Genomic DNA, 26,093 nt, shown 5'->3' with positions numbered 1-26,093 from the left:
ATGATAGGTGGACATTTTCCTTTTCTGGGATCATTTTTGAGAACATCTCCATTTCCAATCAACCATATACTTCTTTAGAATAAAATATAGAATAAAATATTAAATTAATCAGGCAGTAAGGCATATAGCCTATATTTACGACTGTTCCCTTGAAACATATGGATTGTTAAGTAATAAATCCTCCATGAATAAAACTTATCATCAGAAACTAATAAACACGATAATAGTTAGTTTCAAACAAAACCCTGTCTGTAAATTTATAAGAGAAGTTATAAGATGATAAAACAATTTTCTACAAAAAGCTATTGTTCTTTATTCCTTTTTTGGTGAATGAATACTGGCAATATCAAACACATGGAGTGTACATGCATTGTCCAATCCAAAATCAAGATGAACTTCCCATTTCAAACTCTCCAACCGCGGCAAAAGTGAAACAGACAAAATCTATCCCGACCTTTGCCAATAATAAACCCCTGAATCCAAGACGAGTAATTTTGTGACGGACAGAAACACACTATGACTATCTTCTTTAGAAATTTCGCAGTAAAATTCAAACAGTCGGCATTTCATATAGAAAATAATTAACTGATTTCTGGGTTTTAAACATTTAATTGAATAAAAACTAAATGAGATTATAAAATATATAAATTAAGCATAGTTTTGTTAGTCAAAGGTTTCGTACACTTTCAGGAATATTCAACCATGTAACTGATAATAAACAAGACATAACTCAAAAATAAATAATAAACTATTAATAGAAAATAGTGAAAATATAACCAAAAGTAGTCATTTTCATCTCTTTATCATATAACTTTCAGGATCATATAAAAAGAACACAACATAGCAAAGAAAAAATATAAAGAAAACTATGAACAACAAAAACAAAAGGAAATAAATAAGTTTTTTTGAGATTCTTCATAAAAGTACAAGAGTACAAGGCATCACCCATCCATCTGTACAGACATTGACGGGCCTATTGAATTCAAATCACGTGATCATTTTTTATTTTCAATGATGTGTAAATTTGGAAAGTTCATTATTCTATTCTTGAAGCTTTTTCAATAAAAATAAAATAATTATGAAATATAGAGTAGTCTCCCATTACTGGAGCTTTCTATCTGATTATTCCTTTTTCTTTTTGTAAATTTCAGTGAATTACAGTACACTTACAAGATAATTGGACATACATGAAATGAAATAATTTACAAAATATTTACAATGAATTAAAACAAAAAACTGTGATTTAAAAAAAGCTTTAAAACAATGTGACATATATGTACATTATATTTTAAAGAATTATATTATTATGAAAATGCTATTAAAAATATTTCAAAATTTTTTACATATGTAAATATACAAAATGGAACAAGAATACACTTATATGAATATGACTTATATTTCTTCAAAAAAAAGCACTTTGGATCTTGGTCTCATAGAAGCAGAAACTTACAATTCAAACTAAAATTTCAGAACTGCAAAAGAATGTATTTATGATTTACCTTGATTGATTTAAAATCAATGAAGTCTTCTGCAGTTCAAAATAAATTCTGAAACATATGTCATATGGGGAAAGTTGATGATACTTGCACTAATATTGGCAAATTGTGAGCAGTTTTCCAAAAAAGGTTAATACCGACACATTTTGATTTCAGATTTTGCTCTACTTAAAGCTGATAACAATGGTGTATAAAGAAAAGTCTTGTTCAATTACAGATATAACGTAGCCTGTCATAAAACACATTTTTATTTTACTACTTAGCCAGCAGAAAGTTTTAGAATCATCTCAATTAGGAAATTGTTCACATGACACCAACTTTTTTATCTCCACTGAAATTGTGACCAGGCTTCAGTTTAGCAAACATAGCTTGACACATTGTAGATAAATCATATTGATGCTGCCAACCCCAATCAGCTCTAGCTCTGCTATCATCCAAAACTTGAGGCCACTGGTCAGCTGAAAGATAAAACAAGCTATAGTTAGAGTTACTTACTTCAGCTTTGATATTGGAATTATTTCATGCCTAACAAGATTCAATCATCATCTTCTAATAATTTAGTTTGAAGAATCTAACATCTTTTTTACAATTGTAGTATTTTCTTTCAGAACATAAAATATCATATATAGCAACATGTCAGCCCGTGTGACCTGCATCATTGACAGCAAAAAACTAGGTTGAAAAACTTATGCCAGGATTGAACCCTGTTAAAGGAAGATGTAATTGGTTACTAAGGGTTACCAAGATGAACTGACTTACCTATAGCTTGTTTCACAGGATCAATTCTGTATGTCACTTCCAAATTAGGCATAAATTTTCTCACTTCTTCAGCCAACTCAGCTGGTGTAAAGCTCATAGCTGTCACATTATATGTTCTCATAGTTAATTGATCACTAGGCACACGTAGAAACTTCACAGTGGATCTTAATGTATCCTTTACATACATCATAGGCAATCTGGTGTCTGGTTTTAAAAAGCACTGAAACTTTCCTGTTTTTATCGCATCATGGAATATTTCAACAGCATAATCTGAAAAATAACATTTTAACAATAGTTCTATTAGTCTTGAAGAAGAGTCAATGTTTGAAATGAAATGAACTTTTGCATCATTTTTTTAGGCACCTGAATGGACCCAAAAGTTGAAGGACTTTAACATGCACAGCCGAAGCAATTGGGGGCTCTTTCTGAACCACAAGAGGATTTGCTTCTCTGACCTGGATGAGGATTGAAAAATGCTGATTCCTGGAGGTTCCAGAGCACGTCTTACTAACTTAGCTACATGACACAGTCAAATCTGTTTGTACAAAAAGAAATCTTCTAATATAGTCATACAGCTTATTTCCTTAGTTAAATTCCTCTGAAGTTTCTATTGTTCTGTACATGTGTAATGTAGAGATCTTTGACCCTACCTGTAGTTCCTCCACCAGGTTTAGTATCAGCTGATATAACTCCAGGATAGCGTAAACTACGGAAATCTAGACCATACTTATGATGATAATACTGAAATAATAATAAACTCCAAAATTATACATACAGTCTATAGTAGGTAATCTTTAAACTTACTAAAGTGTTATATGACAGAACAAGACCCTTGTTACCCTTGTATTCAAGGCATCTAAAAATGTGTTGAAAAATAACATTGATGAACATGTTTAATAAATATTGTGTCATACTCTCCAGTTCTGTTCTGTTCAGTTTACATCTGATTCTATTGAATTTAAAACTATATCAAAATCTATTCTGTATAAAGCATGCTTTGACAACCATCAAGAGGAAAAGATATTCCATACCTCTCCCATTAGTTCAGCATGTACTTTAGAAACACCATAAATTGTTCTTGGACGCTGTATTGTTAAATCTGGTGTCAGAGCTCTGGGAGAATCAGGTCCAAAAGCACCTACAATTACAAATTAATCAATGAGCAAGCTTCAGTCTTTCTGGTCTAATATCTTTAAACAGACTTTGCTCATTAAAAATGGCAAGTGATGATGGCATACTATCTCTAGACAAATTTCAAAACTTTAAAACTGTTTTTAACATATATGTTTTAACAATAACTCTACTCACCTATTGTGCTGGGTATTAAACATTTTAAATTGTACTGTTTAGCAACTTCTAATATATTGTGAACACCTTCAATATTAATCTTCATAGCAAGTGGTACATTAGCTTCTCCGATCGCACTTAATAACGCTCCAAAATGGATCAACCAATCTACTTCATAATTGACTACTATCTCTTTTAAACCTTTAAGATCCATTATATCAGCATATACAAAAGGACCTACAAATAAAAACATGATAAAAGTGCAACTATGTGGCCTTTTGATGACCTTTGAAACAAGAACAATCATCCAAAGATATTAAAACATCAGAATCTCTCACCACTACAGCATTCTTATCAAGTTATAATAATTACATAATGCAAGAAATTTTGCAACGTTGCATCAATGAATGTATCTGAGACTTGGGGTACAAATAGATTGATTTAATGGGGGGATAACTGTCAAGGCTGAATTAAAAATGCAGCAACACTGTGTAGGCGTCATAGTTGCAAGCTTCACATAGAATGTCTTAGAGGGTTCTCCCAAGAATTGATTTGGTGCATTCTGACAAATATTTTGGGGCAAAAACGTATAAAAATTATATGTTTTAATTTGTTAAAAATAAAGTGGGGGTACATAAGAGTGCAAACCAATTTCTACATACCCCCACTAGCACTGCCACTGTCTGATTTTTGGTTCAGGTATCTAGTATGACAAAATTTATTTCTTTTTTGCAGTTTTTTCTGCTAGGGAATTCATACTTTTTACAATAGAGAAGCAAACATGGAAAAAAAAAATTCTTACCAGCTTCAAGAATATGTTTAGGTGCCTTATTAATATCAGACATGATAACATTTTCTGGTCCAAACTTTGCTCTCAGCATTTTTGCTAAACCAGATCCAAGTTGGCCAAGCGCTCCTGAAATGTTGAAAGATATAAATATAGTGCAGAAATGAATCAAAAACATTACATGTTTTCTGATTTTTATTTTGTAAATTTCAGGATTTATCTATTTTAATCATTTCTGAGGGAATTCTTTTTTTATCTGTAGTTGCTAACATACTAGGCCAGTTCATAGCATTGTGTAATAAAAATTTCTTTTATAATACATCATAATATAATACATAACAAAAGTTTGATGATTAAATGCAAATGATTAACAGATTAATCTAAGAGCCATTTTCTTACATAAAACTCACTTACCAGTAATGAGTATTCGAGGATTATTCATATCTTCACTGATACAATCCGGACCCAATGATCTGTTGTGTATAGAAGATACTGAAAGTGTGTTCTTCAAGCTCCCTCCACCATCTTTCCTCAACACAGAGAATAAACATCTTCCAAGACTTTTACTTAACATGGTGAACTTCTTTAATTAAAATCTGAAAAAATAAACACATAAGTCTATTCATCATTATATTTGCTGAGGTTTACCCAGTCAAATAACTTTAAAGTCCCGATATTAAGTAGCAGGTCAATATTCATTTCATAACTGATACTGGACAATTAGTCTTGGTCAAAATAAAATATTGCAATAGTCACATTTTTTAATCACTAAATTATATTCCATACACCACAAAGAAATCACAAAAGGGGTTTATTTTATCTTGCTGTAACAAAGGTTAAAGTTGTTGCTTGTATACCCTTAGTAAATCAAAATTACATGTTATCTTACATAAAAACCAGTAACCTTTATAAACTTAAATAATGAATGATATAATGCCTATACACAGGCTTATTACAGATAAAAATGCTGATTTCTACATTAATTAAATTGAACAGGAACATTTTAGTTATGGCCTATCAGTTAACCGAAACAATGAGATTACATTTTTAAGTTGAAGCACAATAGAATGTGTGCTTCCAAAAATTTGACTACCCTAAAATATGTATAGGACTGAGGGTCATCTGTGTTTGTTTTGATTTTCATTGCTACACTATGATCTCTAGTAATAAATTTGTTTGTTGATAAGATAAAGAGTAACAGGACATCCTGCTATTAAATCATCATTATAAATAACAAATACTCATACAGATCCTGGAAGTATAACAAATTACAGGGTAGTAAACAAGGCCAAAACATTACATGGGTGTAAACATGGTCAACACAATGTGTGCATGATACAAGGTAATATGAGTGTATACAATTAATCAGCACATCATAATATGGAAGTATACAAGGTCAACACATTGAGTGGGTGTATACAAGGGTAACACATAATTATGGGGGTGTTAGATATGTAACAACTGGCTTCATAATCACATGGTTGCCTTGATCTGCCTTATTCATTAGAAAGCTTATTTCAATATTTAAAATAGTTGAATCTGCCTCATCATTGAGATACTGCAGGAAAAAAATCAATAGTAGTTCACATGTACTAATTTATTTATTTGTACTCTTATCTATGTCAAAATGAACTGCGACATATCTACATTGTTTTTATTACACACTAATGTGTGAAGATGTTGCCTAGATAAAATTTGCTGGGGAAGTCTGTAACAGTCATTTTTTAACAAGATTTTCATCCTTTTTTTACGAACAACTGACAGTTATATTGGAAATCAAACTGGCTAAACTGTCTACACATTGACATAACTATAGGACTACCTGACTAAACTGTCTACACATTGACATAACTATAGGACTACCTGATCAAACTGTCTACACATTGACATAACTATAGGACTACCTGACTAAACTGTCTACACATTGACATAACTATAGGACTACCTGACTAAACTGTCTACACATTGACATAACTATACGACTACCTGACTAAACTGTCTACACATTGACATAACTATAGGACTACCTGGCTAAACTGTCTACACATTGACATAACTATAGGACTACCTGATCAAACTGTCTACACATTGACATAACTATAGGACTACCTGACTAAACTGTCTACACATTGACATCACTATAGGACTACCTGACTAAACTGTCTACACATTGACATAACTATAGGACTACCTGACCTGACCTGACTTGTTAGTATTTATTGGGGTCTATTCATTTGGAATAATTAGGATTATTAGGGCATAACCATTAAGTATTAAAACCAGTTGTACAGTTTTCAGAGAATTATGTTAAGGTATGGGCTTGGCTTTTAAAATAGTTCTGTTTTTTAAAGCCTCCTGAAACCAGGCTCACAAAGGAGATATCCCCATGATCATGAACTAATATTCACTATATGGTCTACCAACCAGTATTTTAGCACATTTAGTTGTAATTTGTAGGAGGGTTCATCAAATGTGTTTATTTTAAATTAAAGATAGCTTGCCTGGCAAGGTAACATATGCCCACTACCAGCTGTCAGAAATGATAACAAATTCTCATGACTAATTTGAAGTGTATAATACTAAGTTAAGGGCAATAACTCCAAAACCATTCATCCCATTATGACCAAATTCAAACTTGACCGAGATCTCATCAATAAGCATACAAAGTGTCATCAAGATAACAACTGTAGATTATATCGTGACTACAAGCCAAATTTGACATGTCCCCCCCTCTAGTTTCTGACTGGGGGGGACATCATATATATCTAATTCATACAATTTTCTCAGCAGCATACCACAGACACTATACAAATAATACTGAGCCATAGATTTGCCAGGAAATGTCAGGAAATCACGTTTCCGGGTGGCAAATTTTCAAAATTTTCTTGTGGTGGACCCACAGTAGGCATATCTACACAAATAAACCTTAAATCTGCAAGGAAATCATGTTTCAGGGAGTCTAATTTTCTAGAAAATTCCTAGATGGGGTCCCCAGACTTCAGAAAATTGTGTTTCCAGGCCTTCAATGGGCAGCAATAAAGATATCAATCAATATGTTGAGAGCACTACTGTAATACTTAACAATTCACAAAGTTTTCTGGAAGGGGGGAGTGGGGGGGGGGGAGATACCTAAACTGCCCCCCTTGATTGGGCGTTTGACCCCCCAGTCCAAAAGGACTTGGCTGGCTACGGGCCTGCCTTTTAGACTTGGAGCCAAGAAAGATGTGTCCCCCCAACACCCCCTACCCCCGTTTGCAAAACGGATCGCCGCCCCTGCCTGGATGAACTGAATAACCGAATGACATACGTCAGTTGAACTGACTCTAGACATTTCATCATCAACAACAAATCATGGCAAATAGACAATGCCAATGTTAGAACAGTTTCAACAAGATCTTTAACTAAATAGTGAGAGTGTCAAACTCAAACTTATGCGATGTAAAAAGCTATTTCACATTTCCATACGTACCTTTTAGTAACCTTCAAAACCTTCAAATCTTCAAGGAAGAATCCCGATTGCTTTCTAATGTACTACTATTCATTGATATTCAATACCTGATAAATGGTAGAGAATTTAACCAATCAAACGCCTGTTTACATCACGCGTTTCCGTTACAAACATTCTGATTGGTCAGTAGAATTAAACTACGACCTTCACCTATATTGACCTCGAGAATATAGGTCAGTATGTCGTCATTTGATTGGCAGGTTCCCAGTAAACGTCATGAAAAATAAACAATGAGAAACACGTGAGAATGATGATGAAATATCCTTTGGGCAATCCTACATTATGCAGTCTATATTGAAAGACGCAACAACTTAATTTCCCTTAACCTTATTTGTGCACAGTGAGATATTTATTTGACTGCAAGCTAGATGTAATTGTATGTTAAATAGGTTATGTTGCACAGAACAGAACAGATATGAAAATGGCTTCTATCCACTTGACTTAAGTGTGTCGTTTGATCAATACAATATTACTCCGAACGAATTCTGATATTCCGAACACAAATTCTGGTCATCAGTTCTTGGTACGCTTGAGATAGCCTTGGTTTGATAGAAATTTCTGACAATGAATTACGTAACAAGATAACATAAGTGTACGTAGGTCTACACCGGGCATGTATTTAGAATTTAGGCATACGTTTTTTCTTTCACAGAAATGATTCTGGTAACTAGGCCACTTTCTTTCTAGTTTCTTACACCGAAATAATCCTGGTAATTAGGACTGACTCATTCTTACAATAAAAATTATGCTGGTAACTTGGCCAGGCTCTTTCTTACATAGAAATGATTCTGGTACAAGGCCAGGTTATAATTGTTCCTACGTTGTTTAAGATAGCTTGCCTGGCAAGGTAATATATAAGCCCACTGGCAGCTTGGATTTTGAATAAAGATATTTAGCAGTAGAGTAACAATCACCAGTATGAAATATTCAACCTTCTGTCATACACTTCTTTTGAACTCTTTAGGGCATTTCATGTGGGCCTATAAAATGAAGACAGACTTTGCATAGAATTGATTCAGGTAACTAAGACAGTCTTATTCTTACAAAGAATTGATTCGGGTAACTAAGACAGACTTGTTTTTACATAGAATTGATTGGTAAGTAGCCAAAACTTGTTAACTTACACAGAAACTAAGACAGACTTGTTCTTAGAAAGAATTGATTCAGGTAACTAAGACAGACTTGTTTTTACATAGAATTGATTCGGGTAACTAAGGCAGACTTATTCTTACAAAGAATTGATTCGGGTAACTAAGACAGACTTGATCTTACATAGAATTGATTCTGGTAAGTTGCCCAGACTTGTCAACTTACACAGAAATGATTCAGGGACTTTCCCAGCCTTGCTCTTAAGTAGAAATGATTCTGCACTAACCCAGGATTGTTATTTTATCTTATCTGTTTTTTTCATAGAAAATGATTCTTTTAACTAGCCCAGCCTTGTTCTTACATAGAAATGATTCTGGTATATAATTAGCCAAAGCTATTGTTCTTACACAGAAATGATTCTGGTATTTAGGTTAGACTCGTTCATATATAGAAATAATTCTGGTAACTATGCCAGGGTCTTTTCTTGCATAGAAATAATTCTGGTAACTAGGTCAGAGTCTTTTCTTGCACAGAAATGATTCTAGTAACTATGCCAGGGTCTTTTCTTGCATAGAAATGATTCTGATAACTAAGCCAGGGCCTTTTCTTGCATAGAAATGATTCTGGTAACTATGCCTTTTGTTTTTTATTGCATAGAAATGATTCTAGTAACTAGGCCAGGGTCTTTACTTGCATAGAAATGATTCTGGTAACTAGGCCAGGATTGTTCTTGCATAAAAATGATTCTGGTATTTAGGCCAGACTCGTTCTTACATAGAAATGATTCTGGTAACTATGCCAGGGTCTTTTCTTACATAGAAATGATTCTGGTAACTGGGCCAGGATCTTTTCTTGCATATAGAAATGATTCTGGTAACTAGGCCAACGTCTTTTCTTGCATAGAAATGATTCTGGTAATTATGTCAGGGTCTTTTCTTGCATAGAAATGATTCTGGTAACTAGGCCAGGATTCTTCTTGTATAGAAATGATTCTGGTAACTAGGTCAGGCTTTTTTTTTTACATAGAAATGTTTCTGGTAACTAGGTCAGGCTTATTTTTTGTTTTTTTTTTTACATAGAAATTATTCTGGTAACTAAGTCAGGCTTGTTTTTACATAGATCTGATTCGGATAGCCAGGTGTGTAGGTCATATCTCCACTTAATTTTTGTTCTGATTTCATGAATTAATGAATCAAGTCTTCCAAATTGCTCAGGGGTGGTTTGCATGGGTTTTGTCCTTGCCATCAAAATATTACTCTGACAAGTTAAATATCTGAGTTAATCCAGTTGTTTGACGGAAAAGATAATTGGTGTCAAAATTATGAAATAAGCAGTAAATCTTGATTTTGACAAGCCTATAGGCAATATTTGGATAGATAAACTTGGCTATGATTGTGTCCTACTGAAATTTGAAAAATTATTAGAGCAGAACATACTTTAGATATGTTTTTATGTGTTCTGTGGAGCATTAATAAATTATTTATATCATGGTGGAATTTTACCATTAATATTTGATGGAATTTTACCTTAAATGTAAAATATGATAAAAGCTTATTTAAAAATATATGACATAATATGACCCATTAGCATATTAACATACAAAAATATCAGAGAACTATACATTCTTAGTGTGTATGTTAGTATTCATATAAGAATTGAATATTTTTGTAAAAACACCCACCACGGCATGCGGATGGTAAAAACGAAAGATCCATTTTAAGTTTCATCAAAATCGGTTTGAAAACTAAGAGAGTAATAGTATATTCAAGATTTGGGGCAAGGGCAATAACTCTGCTTCTAACGGTCGAAAATAGCTCAAATTCGAACTTGATCTTCGTTTTATGAATATGTATACACATACCGAATTTCATTTGATTCCATCAAAAAATCTAGTTTTCAGAGCGTTTACAAGCAAATGTTGACGGACCGACGGACGGAGTGTTTACGAGCAATTAATGTTGATAGAAGCACTTACTGTATAGAGGTTAAAGGGCGATAACTCCTCAAAACAGACGTAAGAGGATTAAATCTTGAAAAAGCCTTAAATTTAATCAGAAGTGAACTAAACTTTCTCAAACTTTCCGATTTAGGTCCAATAACATCCATTTTAAGTTTCATCAAAATTGGTTGAAAAGTAAGAGAGTAATAGCATATTCAAGATTTTGGGGCAAGGGCAATAACTCTGCTTCTAACGGTCGAAAATAGCTCAAATTCGAACTTGATCTTCGTTTTATGAATATGTATACACATACCGAATTCCATTTGATTCCATCAAAAAGCGTTTACAAGCAAATGTTGACGGACAGGGGTGCCGACAATATACGTCCACATAGAGAGATGTGGGCGTATAAAAACTGAAGCTCATGCAATATTATAGAATTATCTATTTACCTTCATTAAGTGAAATGCACTAATTTAAATACGGCACGAAGTAATCTGAGTAATCTCTACTTATTTTTAATCTGTTAATCTATATATGTATTATCAGTGTGTATGCCTATTTCTATTGTGGCCTCTTGTAAATTGTTTGTAAATGCAGCGATTTGTTTGCATTGTCACTAGTCTGTAAACAATAAGTCAAAATGTTTACAGTTTTTCTGCCAATGGCTATGATTGGTTATATTCTCTGCTGTACATCCAATCAAATCAATGCATTCCGTGATTCAAGAATAGTGGCTATTGATGTCAAGGTATAAGATAAGGCTTGTAATATCTAGACATTATGAAGATGCATTTTTTGGTTTCTCAGTTGTTCAACAAAATAGCGATGCCATCGTAATACGCCCACATTTGTAATGGCAGCTAATTTGTGCGGGAGGTTGACAAGAGTTATCAGTAAATGAATGTTTCTGAGAGTGAAATTTTCATATTTCATGGGTTTTGTTTACAGCTTACAATTCAAGAACAAGGGCAATAACTCATAGTAAATATTTTTCGATTTGTCTGATTTTCAATAGGAGTCATCCTTGGGTGATTACAAACACTCACACCATTATTATATTCCTGATGAAGGTGTGAGAACTACATTGAAACGTTGAAATAATAAATATTCTAGAAGTATCTATCTATAAAATTGTCTTATTTGTCTATAACCTGTGCTTCTAATATGCCTTTGAAAGATTACTCACACCAAGTTTCGTCAAAATCCATCAAGAAACCAGCTCTCTATCGTGTCCACAAACAATTCAAGAACAAGGGCAATAACTCATAGCAAATATTTTTTGATTCGTCTGATTTTCAATAGGGTCCGTCCTTGGGTGATTACAAACACTCACACCAAGTTTCGTCAAAATCCATCAAGAAACCAGCTCTCTATCGTGTCCACAAACAATTCAAGAACAGGGACAATAACACATAATTACGAACGGACGGACGGACATTAATGTGTGGGCGTATAAAAAACTACCTTAAATTTATCTATTTTCATAAGCAGTTAACATGATTTCCTAGCATCAAAAATAATAACAAGTGTAGAGCAGGGATCTTTATGAGATCAGCTTTCAAACGAAAACTATAATTCTCATATTTTGAATATCACTATCTCAATAGTGACATGTAGGTTAATGACTAACATATATTTCTGGTTGTATAAAAATAAATTAATTTAGGATAATTAACTAACCATTAATTCAAATTGTCAATACACAAGATAAACTGTTATTACTTTCTATTGTAATTCAATTACGCCTGATAAAATCTGTAGATAATGAACATGCACTTTATAACAAAACAAGTAAAATACAACATTTTTGTATCTGTCAAAGAATTCATTATATCTACCACTGACATTTTCCTACGCCATCAATCCAATCTTGGAATATCTTGCCCTGTGATATTTTGTAGCAAGAGTACTGAATATCTTAGGCTAAACAACCAAAAACATTACTAAAAGTTGGTAGACAAAGCATTTCTATGTTTTAACAACAGATATTACAACTGAACTTTGAATTATTCTATTGAATAGAGAATTTGAGTGGTTGAATCTCAAATGACCCGAAACACGAGATGCATAATAATTTAATAAATAATAAATAATAAACAGCTCATGGAAATGAACAATCAATATGTGAATTTTATTCAGATTGATTTTCATCAGAGTTCCCTAATTGCAAAATAAAGTTAATTATATGTTTATTAGTAAGGCAATTAAAGCATAGGGAGTAGGAAAAATCCTAATACTTTCATCTCATTTAATTGTGTCCCAGACACTTTAAATAAATAAACATAAAACAACAATGATTTAAAATCTGTAGATTTGAAACAATTAATAGACATAGGAACAAATAATAAGACGTAACAAAACTGCTGGGGCATTCCTGAAGGTGGAGACTAAGTTGAATTCTATCGTGTCTTTTGTGTTTCCACAAGACTTCCACAAGAATTTTGTTCTCTGTTAATAAGTGTCTCCCCACTTTGATTGGTTTTAAACCATTCTTATACAATCTTTTAACAGACGTTTTATTGGAATTATATGAAAAGTAATTAATTATCTCTTGGATTCAGAGAATATTCTCCAAATTCTTGATAAATAAGTAGTTGGCACAAGCAGATAGAAAGTTATATGTAAAATGAAAAAAAAATACAATACACAAGTTACACCAATACAAGTTAATCATGAAATAAAATGATTTTGCAGTCCAATTCCTTCACATTCAATAATGTTTGTATTATCACTGACTTTCTTTATTTCAAATTTTGCCTGAAAGAGAAAAGCAAAGTAAACATATGTCAACAAAAAAAAGGCGAACTGGATAATTGCTTTAAAGGATTACAATAGTGTATATATTTGTGTTAACAACTGATAGAACTTAAATTCCAGCTATCTGTACAACTTTTCAGACATTCTCATACTCATTAGTGTAGTTGATCTGTACATGAGCATGTTAAACAACAGTCTTGATTATTAGATTATTTTAACCTCCCTATGGTATGGCTCCATTCAATTGTAGCTAACCCATATGTTCATTTTAATACTGAAAAGTATTACAGATAGCTGGAATGCAGCTGGTAAAACAAATATTAAGATGACATCAAAACATCTCTTGATTGTGTTAAATTCAACCTTACCTGAGTAAGTGTTTTAGCAACATGTATAGCTGTTTCTGTATGTAAACTTATAGGACCACATAATACTTCTGATTTACCTTCTGCCAATGCCATAAATAATATTAACTGAAAAGGGTCATACAAATCATAGAACTTTTTGAGCAATGAACTCCTCATGTTATCTGTGGGTCTAATATTCTTTAAGACAAACACAATAAGTTGCAGTCTATGATATTTTAAGTATGATCTGGTTGAATTTCTAAGATTGAAGTGCCAACTTATAATGGTGCAAATGACAATGAATTACCATATTTTGAAACCTGTTTAAACATCTATGGGCTATAATTTCCACAAGCAATACCGTCATTACCTTTTTTGACAACAAATCAAGTAACATATTCAAGTTGACCAGTGTAGGCTGTAGGGAACTCCCTTTGATGTCATCTTATGTTTGTAAACATCACATTCGAGGAGAAATCCCACAGAGGCTTGGCGTAGTGATACCAGTCGTGTGCTACCACACCAAGGCCCTCATATATTGAAAACCTATAGACATTTAAGTGCAGTTCGACCATTATATTATACATTTTTTCTATAGTCAAAACCATTCACAAAGATCTAAACAGTTAATATTATTGATTGGATAACGTACCTGATCTTGTAGGTATTCATCTACACAGCCACCATGTTGTAAATTATCTAATAACATCTGAGCTGCTGTTTCTCCTACTGTTTCTGCTGGAACACCTTTTTTACCAAGACCTGATCCAGCCAATAGACATCCAGTAGTCATTTCACACACAACCCTATCAATTAGAAATGAAATGAATCGAGTTCTATGTCCTACTTTTCTTCACCATTTGAGGTAATGAAGACGGGCAACACAATGCAGGGTGCAATGAGGGAAATTTTTGCCAATCAATCAAGCATTATGCCTTCTAGAGTGTTGACACGCTACAAATTGAACGCATTTTCAAGAACAAGGGCAATAACTCATACCAAATAATTTTCTGATTTTCAATAGGATTCATCCTTAGGTGACAACAAACACTCAAACCAAGTTTTGTCAAAATCTGTCAATAATTGAACCTTCTAGATAATTATTTTTCGTTTTCGATTATTCTCATTTTCATACAAAGTTTCATCTAAATCCATCAAGAATTGTTCCTTCTGGAGCTTGGGGGCTAAAAATTGAATGCATTTTCAAGAACAAGAGCTATAACTCATACTAAATATTTTTCAATTTTTCTGATTTTGAATAGGGTTCATTCTTGGGTGATAACAAACACTCACACCAAACATTCATCAAAATCCGTCCAGAATTTCGCCTTCTAGAGTGTTTACAAGCGTTTTAAGAACAAGGGCAATAACTCATACTAAATATTTTTAAATTTTTCTGTTTTTGAATAGGGATCATTCTCGGTTGATTATAAACACTCACACCAAACATTCATCAAAATCTGTCCAGAATTGCGCCTTCTAGTGTTTTTACGAGCGTTTTAAGAACAAGGGCTATAACTCATACGAAATATTTTTCAATTTTTCTGATTTTGAATAGGGTTCATTCTTGGGTGATAACAAACACTCACACCAAACATTCATCAAAATCCGTCCAGAATTTCGCCTTCTAGAGTGTTTACAAGCGTTTTAAGAACAAGGGCAATAACTCATACTAAATATTTTTAAATTTTTCTGTTTTTGAATAGGGATCATTCTCGGTTGATTATAAACACTCACACCAAACATTCATCAAAATCTGTCCAGAATTGCGCCTTCTAGAGTTTTTACGAGCGTTTTAAGAACAAGGGCTATAACTCATACGAAATATTTTTCAATTTTTCTGTTTTTGAATAGGGATCATTCTCGGTTGATTATAAACACTCACACCAAACATTCATCAAAATCTGTCCAGAATTGCGCCTTCTAGAGTGTTTACGAGCGTTTTAAGAACAAGGGCAATAACTCATACTAAATATTTTAAAATTTTTCTGTTTTTGAATAGGGATCATTCTCGGGTGATTATAAACACTCACACCAAACATTCATCAAAATCTGTCCAGAATTTCGCCTTCTAGAGTGTTTACGAGCGTTTTAAGAACAAGGGCAATAACTCATACTAAATATTTTAAAATTTTTCTGTTTTTGAATAGGGATCATTCTCGGGTGATTATAAACACTCACACCAAACATTCATCAAAATCTGTCCAGAATTGTGCCTTCTAGAGTGTTTACGAGCGTTTTAAGAACAAAGGCAATAACTCATACTAAATATTTTTCTGATTTTCAATAGGCTTCATCCTTGGGTGATTACAAACAACCATATCAAGTTTCGTGGAAATCAATCAAGAAATGTGCCTTGTAGATTCTTTATAAGCAATTGTGGACGGACGGAGTGAGTCACGACAATATTCTCCCTACCATTTCATGTGGGCGTATAAAAAGATCTCCCATACAACCCCATCAAAGAGAAATAAATATAACATACAACCTTATCAAAGAGAAATAAATATCACATACAACCTTATCAAAGAGAAATAAATATCACATACAAACCTATCAAAGAGAAATAAATATCACATACAACCTTATCAAAGAGAAATAAATATCACATACAAACCTATCAAAGAGAAATAAATATCATATACAACCTTATCAAAGAGAAATAAATATCACATACAACCTTATCGAAGAGAAATAAATATCACATACAAACGTATCAAAGAGAAATAAATATCACATACAACCTTATCAAAGAGAAATAAATATCACATATAACCTTATCAAAGAGAAATAAATATCACATACAAACGTACCAAAGAGAAATAAATATCACATACAACCTTATCAAAGAGAAATAAATATCACATACAAACCTATCAAAGAGAAATAAATATCACATACAACCTTATCAAAGAAAAATAAATATCACATACAAACCTATCAAATATAAATACCTCTCACATACAACCCTATCAAATAGAAATAGCTTTCACATACAACCCTACCAAATATAAATACCTCTCACATACAAACTTATCAAATAGAAATAAATATCACATACAAACCTATCAAATAGAAATAGCTCTCACATACAACCCAATCAAATATAAATAGCTCTCACATACAACCCTATCAAATATAAATAGCTCTCACATACAACCCTATCAAATATAAATAGCTCTCACATACAACCCTATCAAATATAAATACTTCTCACATACAACCCTACCAAATAGAAATAACTCTCATATACATCCCTATCTATGGAATCTATTAGGGCCATTCATTTTTTTTGTTGGAATTTTCAAGTTAGTAATGTTACATTTTCAAGTTAGTAACTTGAATTTTCAAGTTAGTAATGTTACATTTTCAAGTTAGTAATGTTACATTTTCAAGTTAGTAACTTGAATTTGTAAAAAAATACATAAATATTTCAAAAATACTTAAAATTTTTTATATCTGCATGAAAAATGAACAATTGTAACTCACATTATACCACAGCCTGTACCAACTGCTTCTCTATCAGGAACCTTGATAATTTCTGGTACTATACTGGCATTAGGATGAAACTTTTTAATCAACTTCTCAGCTGATTCACTCATGATATGGGCTACCTGTAGAATGAAAGGTAAAATAGCTATGAGCAATAAACATCTAAATACCTGTTTTAACATCTTAGCTTTTGCTATAATTGTCAGGATTATTTTTTTTCAATCCATTAAAAAATCAGAGCAGAAAATGGGTGTTATTCTATTAATATTTTCAGACTGTTATTAACACTCTCATAATCAGCAATGACATCACATTAATAATAGCAACATGAAAAAAATGTTAATACAATATTATCTATTGTAAATAAGGAACATTCTCTATTTTGGCATTTTACTGGGATGACAGCATACTTTGTGCAATTATTTAAATATTTAACAGTTACCTTAACAGGTAAAACACCAGCAACATAAGAATAAATCTTAATTTCTTTAATTTCACCTCTCTCTAATAGTTTTACTGATTTTAACAGCTTTACAGGTTGAACTTTGACTCTTACCTCTCCACCACCTTTTGGATAAAATCCTCTGTAAAAGTGTTAACTATAAGTGATCTATGTGTCGGAAAGAATACCATTTCATAATCATACATTTCTCAAAACATAACACAATATAAATCTAATAAATTTTAGTACATCATTTAACTATAAAAACTATATTATCTAATTTGTAACTCCAAAGCATACAAAATATTTCCCCAATAAACCACAAACCTTTTCCGCAGTTCACATTCAATATTTACACCAAGTCGAGCTGTCATTGGCCCAAACACCTACAGAATGTAAATAGGTCTAGTATAGAATAGCCAAATAAGAATTACTTCCCTTTAATTATAATTGAGTGAATCTATTTAACAAATTCATTCACCGTATTAACGTTACAAGCATGACAGTAATAAATGCAGAAATCACAAAAACAAATATAACCTAAACAAGAAAGAAAAATGAAAAATATCCCTTTTAATGAAAAAATCAAATTTCATAAATTTTTGCAATAAATTTTATTTTTTAAAATAATTCTTTGTTGAATAAATTGAATCTTTTTACATATATGTAAATTTCTGGCCTGTTAATTAATTCATTTCAGAAAAATTGAACATACCAAATAGAAGTAGTCTACAGGTGGAGCCATATCAGCATTGGTACCACCACGTAATGTTAAACAACATTCTACATCACTATATAATAAACATGGTAAAGCTGCTTGTAACAATAAACATATACTCCTAAAAGAAACATTAAAATAAACCATTCTGATTAAATTTACTCTAAGACATTGTTTTAATGTACTCTGTTGAAGAACGCTTTTCAAGAAAAACAAATTTTTTGCATTAAAACTTACATTTTCAGATATTCTATACAATATAATAATATAAATCGTCAAGTCACAATCCCCACCTGGCCGATATTCTCCAGAACTATTGACCAGTCTGTATCAAGAATTGGTACTAAACAATAATAAGAGAACTAAGAGACAGGAGCACTGTTTCTCAAAATATTGTAAATTAACGTATGAACGTAAATGTTATAAATGATTGAAAGTGCTTTTTTCACTTAACGTACAAGTGTTGTATTACGAAATTCTGAGAATCAGGGTCCGAGATCCTTATTCTGGACTAGATTTTGAACATGGATTAACCAATCAATACAAAAGAAAAATTCCAGTACAGAAATAGAGAGGACACTAAAACACACAAGAGGATAATGGTGCTCACCCTGCTGTTTTAGTATCAGCTATATAGTTACCACCTTTAATATTTTGAGGATAGAGTGATATCTCTGTAGACTGAACCCTAGCACCCACTATTTTACCATGACATATTTCACTTATTAATTCTAAACCTTTCAAATGTTGAGGTCTGCAAAATCAAAAAATATAAATAAATATGACACAATACATCAAACATAGCCTGCTTTATAAAAAAGATGACAGCAAATTTTTGTACAATCGATACAATTTTATTATATGGATACAATTTTATTATATGGATACAATTTTATTATATGGATACAATTTTATTATATGGCATCCATTTTGAATCAATTGTCTATTGATACATTAGGCCCAAATGTAGCTCTTAATATTCAATTTACAGCAACTGTTTTGAGGAGGAGCCTTGGAATTAAAAACTGTTGAATGATTTGAAACAGAAGGTAAAATATTTAATGCCACAGCCGGTGCCTTAGAGAATAAACTTCCACATGACCTGAAGTAAAGACACAAGAATTTACCTTAATCCAGGATTGCTTCTACCAGCTCGGATATTGTTAATAGTTATAGGTTTTTTTAATAAACAACTTAATGCTGCACTATTTCGTAATATTTGACCACCCTGTAGAAAAAATGAGGAAAAACTTTCACCACAAGCCGACATCTGTGTTTAGAAGAACCAGGTTTCTGAGTGAAGGAAAACAAGTTAAACCACTACTACTAGTAGTACCAGCTATTGTCTGAGCAAAGTAAAAAGTATTTTTCCCATTATTTTTATGAGAATTGGAATATCAGCCTCAAATTTCAAGTTGATAAAAATATAAGCATGAGCACACATTATGTCTTCAAAATTTGTTTTTAGAGAACAATCTTCAGCCCAAATTTGTGACTTTTTGGGGTTGAAATTTTTAAGAGAGAAATGTGTTTCTTTTTGATGTAAACTTACAAAAGATTATATTTTTATCAACGCAACGACATTCTAAGAATATCAGTACTAATGCTGATATTCCAACTATCTTGAAAAATATCGAAAAAATTCACGAAACTTTTCAACTTCCATAGACAATAATCAGGGGGGATTGCAGGGGCAAAAAAAATTACCATGTTCATATGTATGGAAAACCTGTCCTGGGTAACAGTTTAAAACTACTGGTACCAGCTAATAGAACAAGGGAGATATATCTTAGGACTACCAGCTGATAGAACCAGATACTGTGTTTAGAAAAACTTAGTCGTTACCACAAGCTAACCGGCTAGCAAAACCTGCCCTTCCACAATAGCCTAAGCCATCTAGCTAAATGAGAATTCTTCAGTTGACTATAGAAACCTGTTCAATAAATTAGTCTACTTGGCAACTAGCTAAGTTGTGTGTCAAATAAGAATTTTTTTACATTTAGAAAAATCCACACTAACCCCTTCGAGAAGAGCACCATTAATAATAATTGCTTCTCCTTCTGACACAGTAGATTGAGCCATTTTCATCAATTCAGATCGAGACACTGATTTGTGTAAACATAGAACTATACTCTTAACTCTTATGATTCTATATTGTAAATAACCTGAAATTTTGTGAAATTTCAACGTGTGTCGACACCGGGTCAACGTAGCAACCAATTTCACAGCGGATGATTTCGGCAATAATCGAAAATATAGGACTTTGAAAACTGAAAAATCCCCTTAAAGAATAAAACTTCGGCACCGGTATTCTAGATTCATTACATGTAGTCTTATAAAATTCCCTCAAATATCAATAGAACTTTTCATACTAACATACCTACAGTTCTATATTATCGTAGGTAAGTTTGTCTGTTGGAAAAGGTTTGCCACCTTGTAATCGGTTAGATACAAAATAATCAAAATTTCTTGTCCAGTGTTCAATTTGTTGACAGGTAGGACAGGCAGTGTACAAAGTAAAGAATTATTTTGAAAATTACGATATTATGACTCAAAACGATAAAATTTAACTTGGTACCAATCGATATATACACTAGCACAAATCTATAGTTTTTGCAACTGATAAATTAAGGAAGGTGACGCCAGACAAAAACTACAGATTTTATTGAATAAATTTCATTCCCCATCAAAACATCACCTGACACGACAGTGACATGGAAGCTTAGGTTAATCACCTATATTTTATTTGGCAGCCATCTTGAAATTTAATATGGCGAAAGTTGTAATCACTCATTGGAAGATTCCTTCCCCAAAAATGTACAAGAACTGGTATATATCTGACCAAGACTTTTGAATCCAACATGGCGACAGTTGAAGCTACTTGAAACTTGAATCATTGCATTCCTTGACCACCAAAATGTAAAATAAGAAATGGGTTTACATTTAAGGACGGGTTTAAAGCCGACATAGATCCAGAAATATCGCTTTTAATTATCGACTATAAGTCTAAGTCTCGTCCAATACAAGCATCAAGAGGTTCTTTAGCCTAGGACCTCCGCTTGAAAAGTGACTTCGAGTTGACTCACGCAGTAACCTTAGTGTCTTAACCCTTAAATTCTGCTCACACCTAAACTATGAAAATAATGGTTTTAGTTGAGGTTCAAAGTAGTCTTACACGACTGAGTAGAAATTAAGTCCTAATTAGAACTTGATGGTGTGGTCCTCCCTTTTGTTGGTAGATTGAATGTTAAATACTGTTATGTGAACTGGAATAGTAGCTACTGCATGGTTTTACATTGATACGAAAATTTAGTTTTTTGTAATAATTTTACACTTGATATAAAACCACTTATCTCTGTGAAATTTGAGCCGATATTTCATACTTTAAAAATGTTTGAACAGTTATATTAGTTGTTGGCATACCAAATTGGCCTCTGAACGCAGTATTCGACCGACAGCCAGCCAATCACAGTTTATTTTTTTTAATTTGACATTCGGACCCTTGCGTATAACGTATATGTCTTTCAATCAGTACCAGTGAAAGTGGGGGTCCCCGACAGATGCACAGTTCTTCATACCATTCCAACACCCCTCAACATGTCAAAAGGGCAGCCATCACAGCACTGGTCAGAAGAGCGAAAAGGATTTGTGACCCAGAATACTTTCAACAAGAATCACAACACATTAAGAAAGTATTTTACCCCCCAGCCCTTGTACATCAAGCTTTTCGATCAGTATTAATGGCAACCACCAGCCTAATCCCAACAGACCATCAACCCGCTTAGCTATCCCATTCATCGGAAAGGCATCATACCAAATCAAGAATATCCTGAAAAAGTCAGTCTGGCAACTCAACGCTTAAAGATTTGCTCAGAGCCAATGGTAAATTGAATCCCCCCAACAACCAAAAACCTAAGGGATGTGTCTACTAAGTTGAGTGCTCCTGTGGAAGTTCTTATATAGGGGAAACAAAGAGACCCCTTGATGTTCGACTCAAAGACCATCAAGACAAGCCCGGCAATGAAGGAACATCTGCTGTGGCTGAACATCTTGCTATGGGAAGGAAAACAGGACATAAAGTCAACTTTGACAACACCAACATACTGACAATCAATAAGCACATAGATAAAACCAGGAGACTTCATGAAGCTATCAACATCAGAAGATATTAGCCTGACCTTATCAGAGATGAAGGTGTTCGTTTATCGCATGCATATGATAAAATTATCAACTTGTAATTATTCATATTCATAAATGTATTTAATAAAAAAAATTCAACTTTAAGCATAGTAAGTTATTTGAAACAATGTAATTTCTATTAATAAAAGACTCCAATACTAGCAATAGTTGATTATTTAATCTTCAATTAATCTTTTTTAATTCATTTACTTTATTTCAATTATATTACTTAATCAGCCTGTATGTTATTATTTATATATAGAATTATGTACCTCTTATTGTACCTAAAATTTAATGTAATGTATCAATAAACCATTTATCTCTTGTGTGTTCTTAATAATAAGCATTAATGTATATATAGTTTGCCCATCACTTCTTCTCATTATGTGCCTGAGGACGACGTGGTAAACACGTCGAAACGTTGCATAAAACTTTAACCAGTGATTGTTGTTCCATACAGCTGTGTCTATATATAGTTCTTCATGCCCTATTACTTTTTACATGATCATGCACTCCGCAATTGTCACCAAGCACGTTTGACCAAACTGCTCCTGACTTTCAGTCTAAAGATAGCAGAGGTTTTATTTACCTTCACCTGCACTTATACTTATTCATATAAAAATGAATTTCAAATTTTATATATAAATTGGCCAAAATATCTGGGTTTTTTTTTTTTAGTAAAAGATTTATATCATATCTCGTGATGTCGAAAATAAAAAAAATAAATGGAGACTTTCAATTTGAGGAAAAGTTCGATAATGCCAAACTTAATAGAATTAATTTTCAAACGTTGATTTCGTTTTTGGTTTTAAATGCAATAATTACAATCATTTTGTAAATTTAGTGTAGCCTTTGGCTAATCAAATTGGCGACTACTGAAGTAAAGCTACAGGCAAAGTAATAAGTGTCGACTGATAAAAATGCTAAAGTTTGACATAAAGTTGTTTTGTCAATTTCTTGGAGAGTTTGAATGATTTTGTGAATGTTGATAGCATTTGACACTGAAACGTGCATGATTAAAGCCTACTTAAGGGTGAGTTATAGACTAATATCAATTTATGAAACTCAGACACGTCTACCAAAGTTATCATTATCATGTCGGAAACTTCTATGAAAGGTGAGAATTTGTGGAAAGGTAAATAATTGTATTCAAAAAGTAAATTTTGGCATCTCGAGAAATTTAGGCCACATGGTAGGCTATGGATTTTTTGAATCAACCCTGAATACCTTGCCAAGGTAATGTATAGCCGCAGGCTTGAAAATTGGCGAAGTCAGTAAGCTGATGGCTGGGAAAAATTGCACTAATATGAAATGCGGGGTACCGTACCCAAAACAAAACTTAATCTTATAAAAAAGATGAAATTTTAATTTATTTGAAAAAATTAGCAGATTCTAATTAACAAGATTTGATTTGTAATTAACCATTAGGCCTATTTTTGATTGAAAAGATAACCCAGTAGACCATGTCAAACTATCAATATATTGTCGCAAAACAATGTGCTTCCCATAAAATCACTGAAAGAAATGTATTATACAGGTTGAATAACTTAATTTCTAGGTTTATTAATTCCTAATTATAAATCGTAAAGCCCTTTTGGATAGTACAGTACCACAGAGATTTCACAACAGATATAGTACATCTTAACTTTCGCTCTTTATTAAGATATATATCAAAAGTTTGTCAGATGGCAACAAATCTTTAGGTGTTAATTCATATTAAATGTGACTTATTGTATGATAAGTAGATTATACAGATATCTAATTTCAGATTGATCTTATGTCATATTGCCCTACCCTCTATTGTCTTTTGTTATTATTGACCTGACCTGGGTGACCCCTGTGGTGCATCACTATGTTAAAAGTGAGTTAATAAGATTACACCCTTTTTGTACTAAATTCTTGTTTTAAACTCATGGTAGTTTAAATTTTTGTCTACAATGTCTTATGATCTCACCTTAAAATGATAATCTTTTAATCGTGTAGTTTGTTTAGGATCCTAATAAGCTATGGTTTTGGGATTATAGAATAATCTATTTGTTTAGATGAATACAGATAAGCTTAATATGACAACTACCTTCAAAGCTTATACTAGTTTGCGATATCAGCATCCGCTGGAAGCGAACGTTAACTTGTCATCTACCACCAAAGCTTATAAAGAATTCTGCTTCAAAGGGTGTAAGGACATAAATCTGTTATACAGTAAGGTTAATATAAATCAACATAGGTAGGCTACAATTTTTGTACAAAACAAGATAGTTACCTTATTTGAAAGGTGCAAAATAGTTGGATGTAAAACTAGTTGGATGTTAATAGATGAGTTGAAACAAGTCAGTAGGTTGTAATTTATTCTATATATAATGAAGTTAAGAGACATTAAGGATTACTGAACAGATATCTTATTGTTGATATAAAAAATACCAGTTTGTTAACTGATTTATCTGGAGACCTGTTGTTAATAGGTACCTAAAGGTATGTAACTGGTATAATTAAAAAAATTACAGTTTGAAACCAATATTCTAGGGAAGGCATCACAATGAAACTATGTTCGAATCTTTACATGAGGTACCTTCAAAATGATTTATGGTTTAGATGTGATAACAAGATGTTGGGATCAGAGAATTAAGCCAATTGCTTGATTTATCTTTTGCAAAATGATGGCTCATCAAGGAAGAAATATTTCATTTCTGATTTCTGATATTGCTTTGAAATAATCATTTTCTAATAGAATAAAATTTCCCCCACACTGAAGGTTTCTCAAATGGCTGTCATGAAGAAGTCTCTCCCTTTCATACAAGTACTCGGCTATGTATGAAGAACTTGTTATTGTGAACAACAGGTCTCTAGATGTTTGATGAGTTGTTAAGGTGAACAGTTAGATACATCACCATGGGATAATAACATAAGATTATATTAAATCTCACATTGTGATGTATGAACCTTTATCTTCAGACCATAGGATACAATCACAAGGTTATAAGATTATATTAAATCTCACATTGTGATGTATGAACCTTTATCTTCAGACCATAGGATACAATCACAAGGTTATTTTTGATATTGTCATTGATAGTATGATATAGGAAGGTAGGTTAAAATGGCATAATTACCATCTTAGTTTTTGCTTATTACACACTGATTATTATGGTCACAGGCCCTTCAAGTTTTGTCAATATCAATAAAATATGGGCATTGTGGAGAAAATAGTGTCAACCTATATACGATTATGGTCTGCTTATAAGGTGAAACTATTTGCATGTAGAATGTACCATAGATGTCACATCTGACAGTTC

The 26,093-nt window shown here is 32.5% G+C and overlaps 2 protein-coding genes across 2 annotated transcripts; both read right to left on the bottom strand.

The window, feature by feature from the left end:
* Positions 1-208: 208 nt before the first annotated feature.
* LOTGIDRAFT_177130 (hypothetical protein) lies at positions 209-5,451 on the bottom strand (the record flags this gene model as incomplete). Its single annotated transcript, XM_009045582.1, has 9 exons — positions 209-249; positions 1,841-1,954; positions 2,256-2,525; positions 2,906-2,996; positions 3,287-3,393; positions 3,564-3,779; positions 4,345-4,458; positions 4,744-4,859; positions 5,423-5,451. 9 exons carry the CDS (start codon positions 5,449-5,451, stop codon positions 209-211), a joined length of 1,098 nt encoding a protein of 365 aa, XP_009043830.1.
* An 8,087-nt stretch (positions 5,452-13,538) lies between these two features.
* LOTGIDRAFT_208285 (hypothetical protein) lies at positions 13,539-20,817 on the bottom strand (the record flags this gene model as incomplete). Its single annotated transcript, XM_009045581.1, has 10 exons — positions 20,644-20,817; positions 19,752-19,852; positions 19,235-19,378; positions 18,622-18,745; positions 18,234-18,292; positions 17,907-18,048; positions 17,462-17,586; positions 14,625-14,778; positions 13,964-14,098; positions 13,539-13,607 (listed from the first exon to the last, which is right to left on the bottom strand). Exons 1-10 carry the CDS (start codon positions 20,710-20,712, stop codon positions 13,539-13,541), a joined length of 1,122 nt encoding a protein of 373 aa, XP_009043829.1. The 5' UTR covers positions 20,713-20,817.
* Positions 20,818-26,093: the final 5,276 nt, after the last annotated feature.

The sequence above is a fragment of the Lottia gigantea genome (genome assembly GCF_000327385.1).
Source record: "Lottia gigantea unplaced genomic scaffold LOTGIsca_1, whole genome shotgun sequence".
NCBI classification, from domain to species: Eukaryota; Metazoa; Mollusca; class Gastropoda; family Lottiidae; genus Lottia; species Lottia gigantea.
This window is presented reverse-complemented; position numbering and strand designations above follow the sequence as displayed.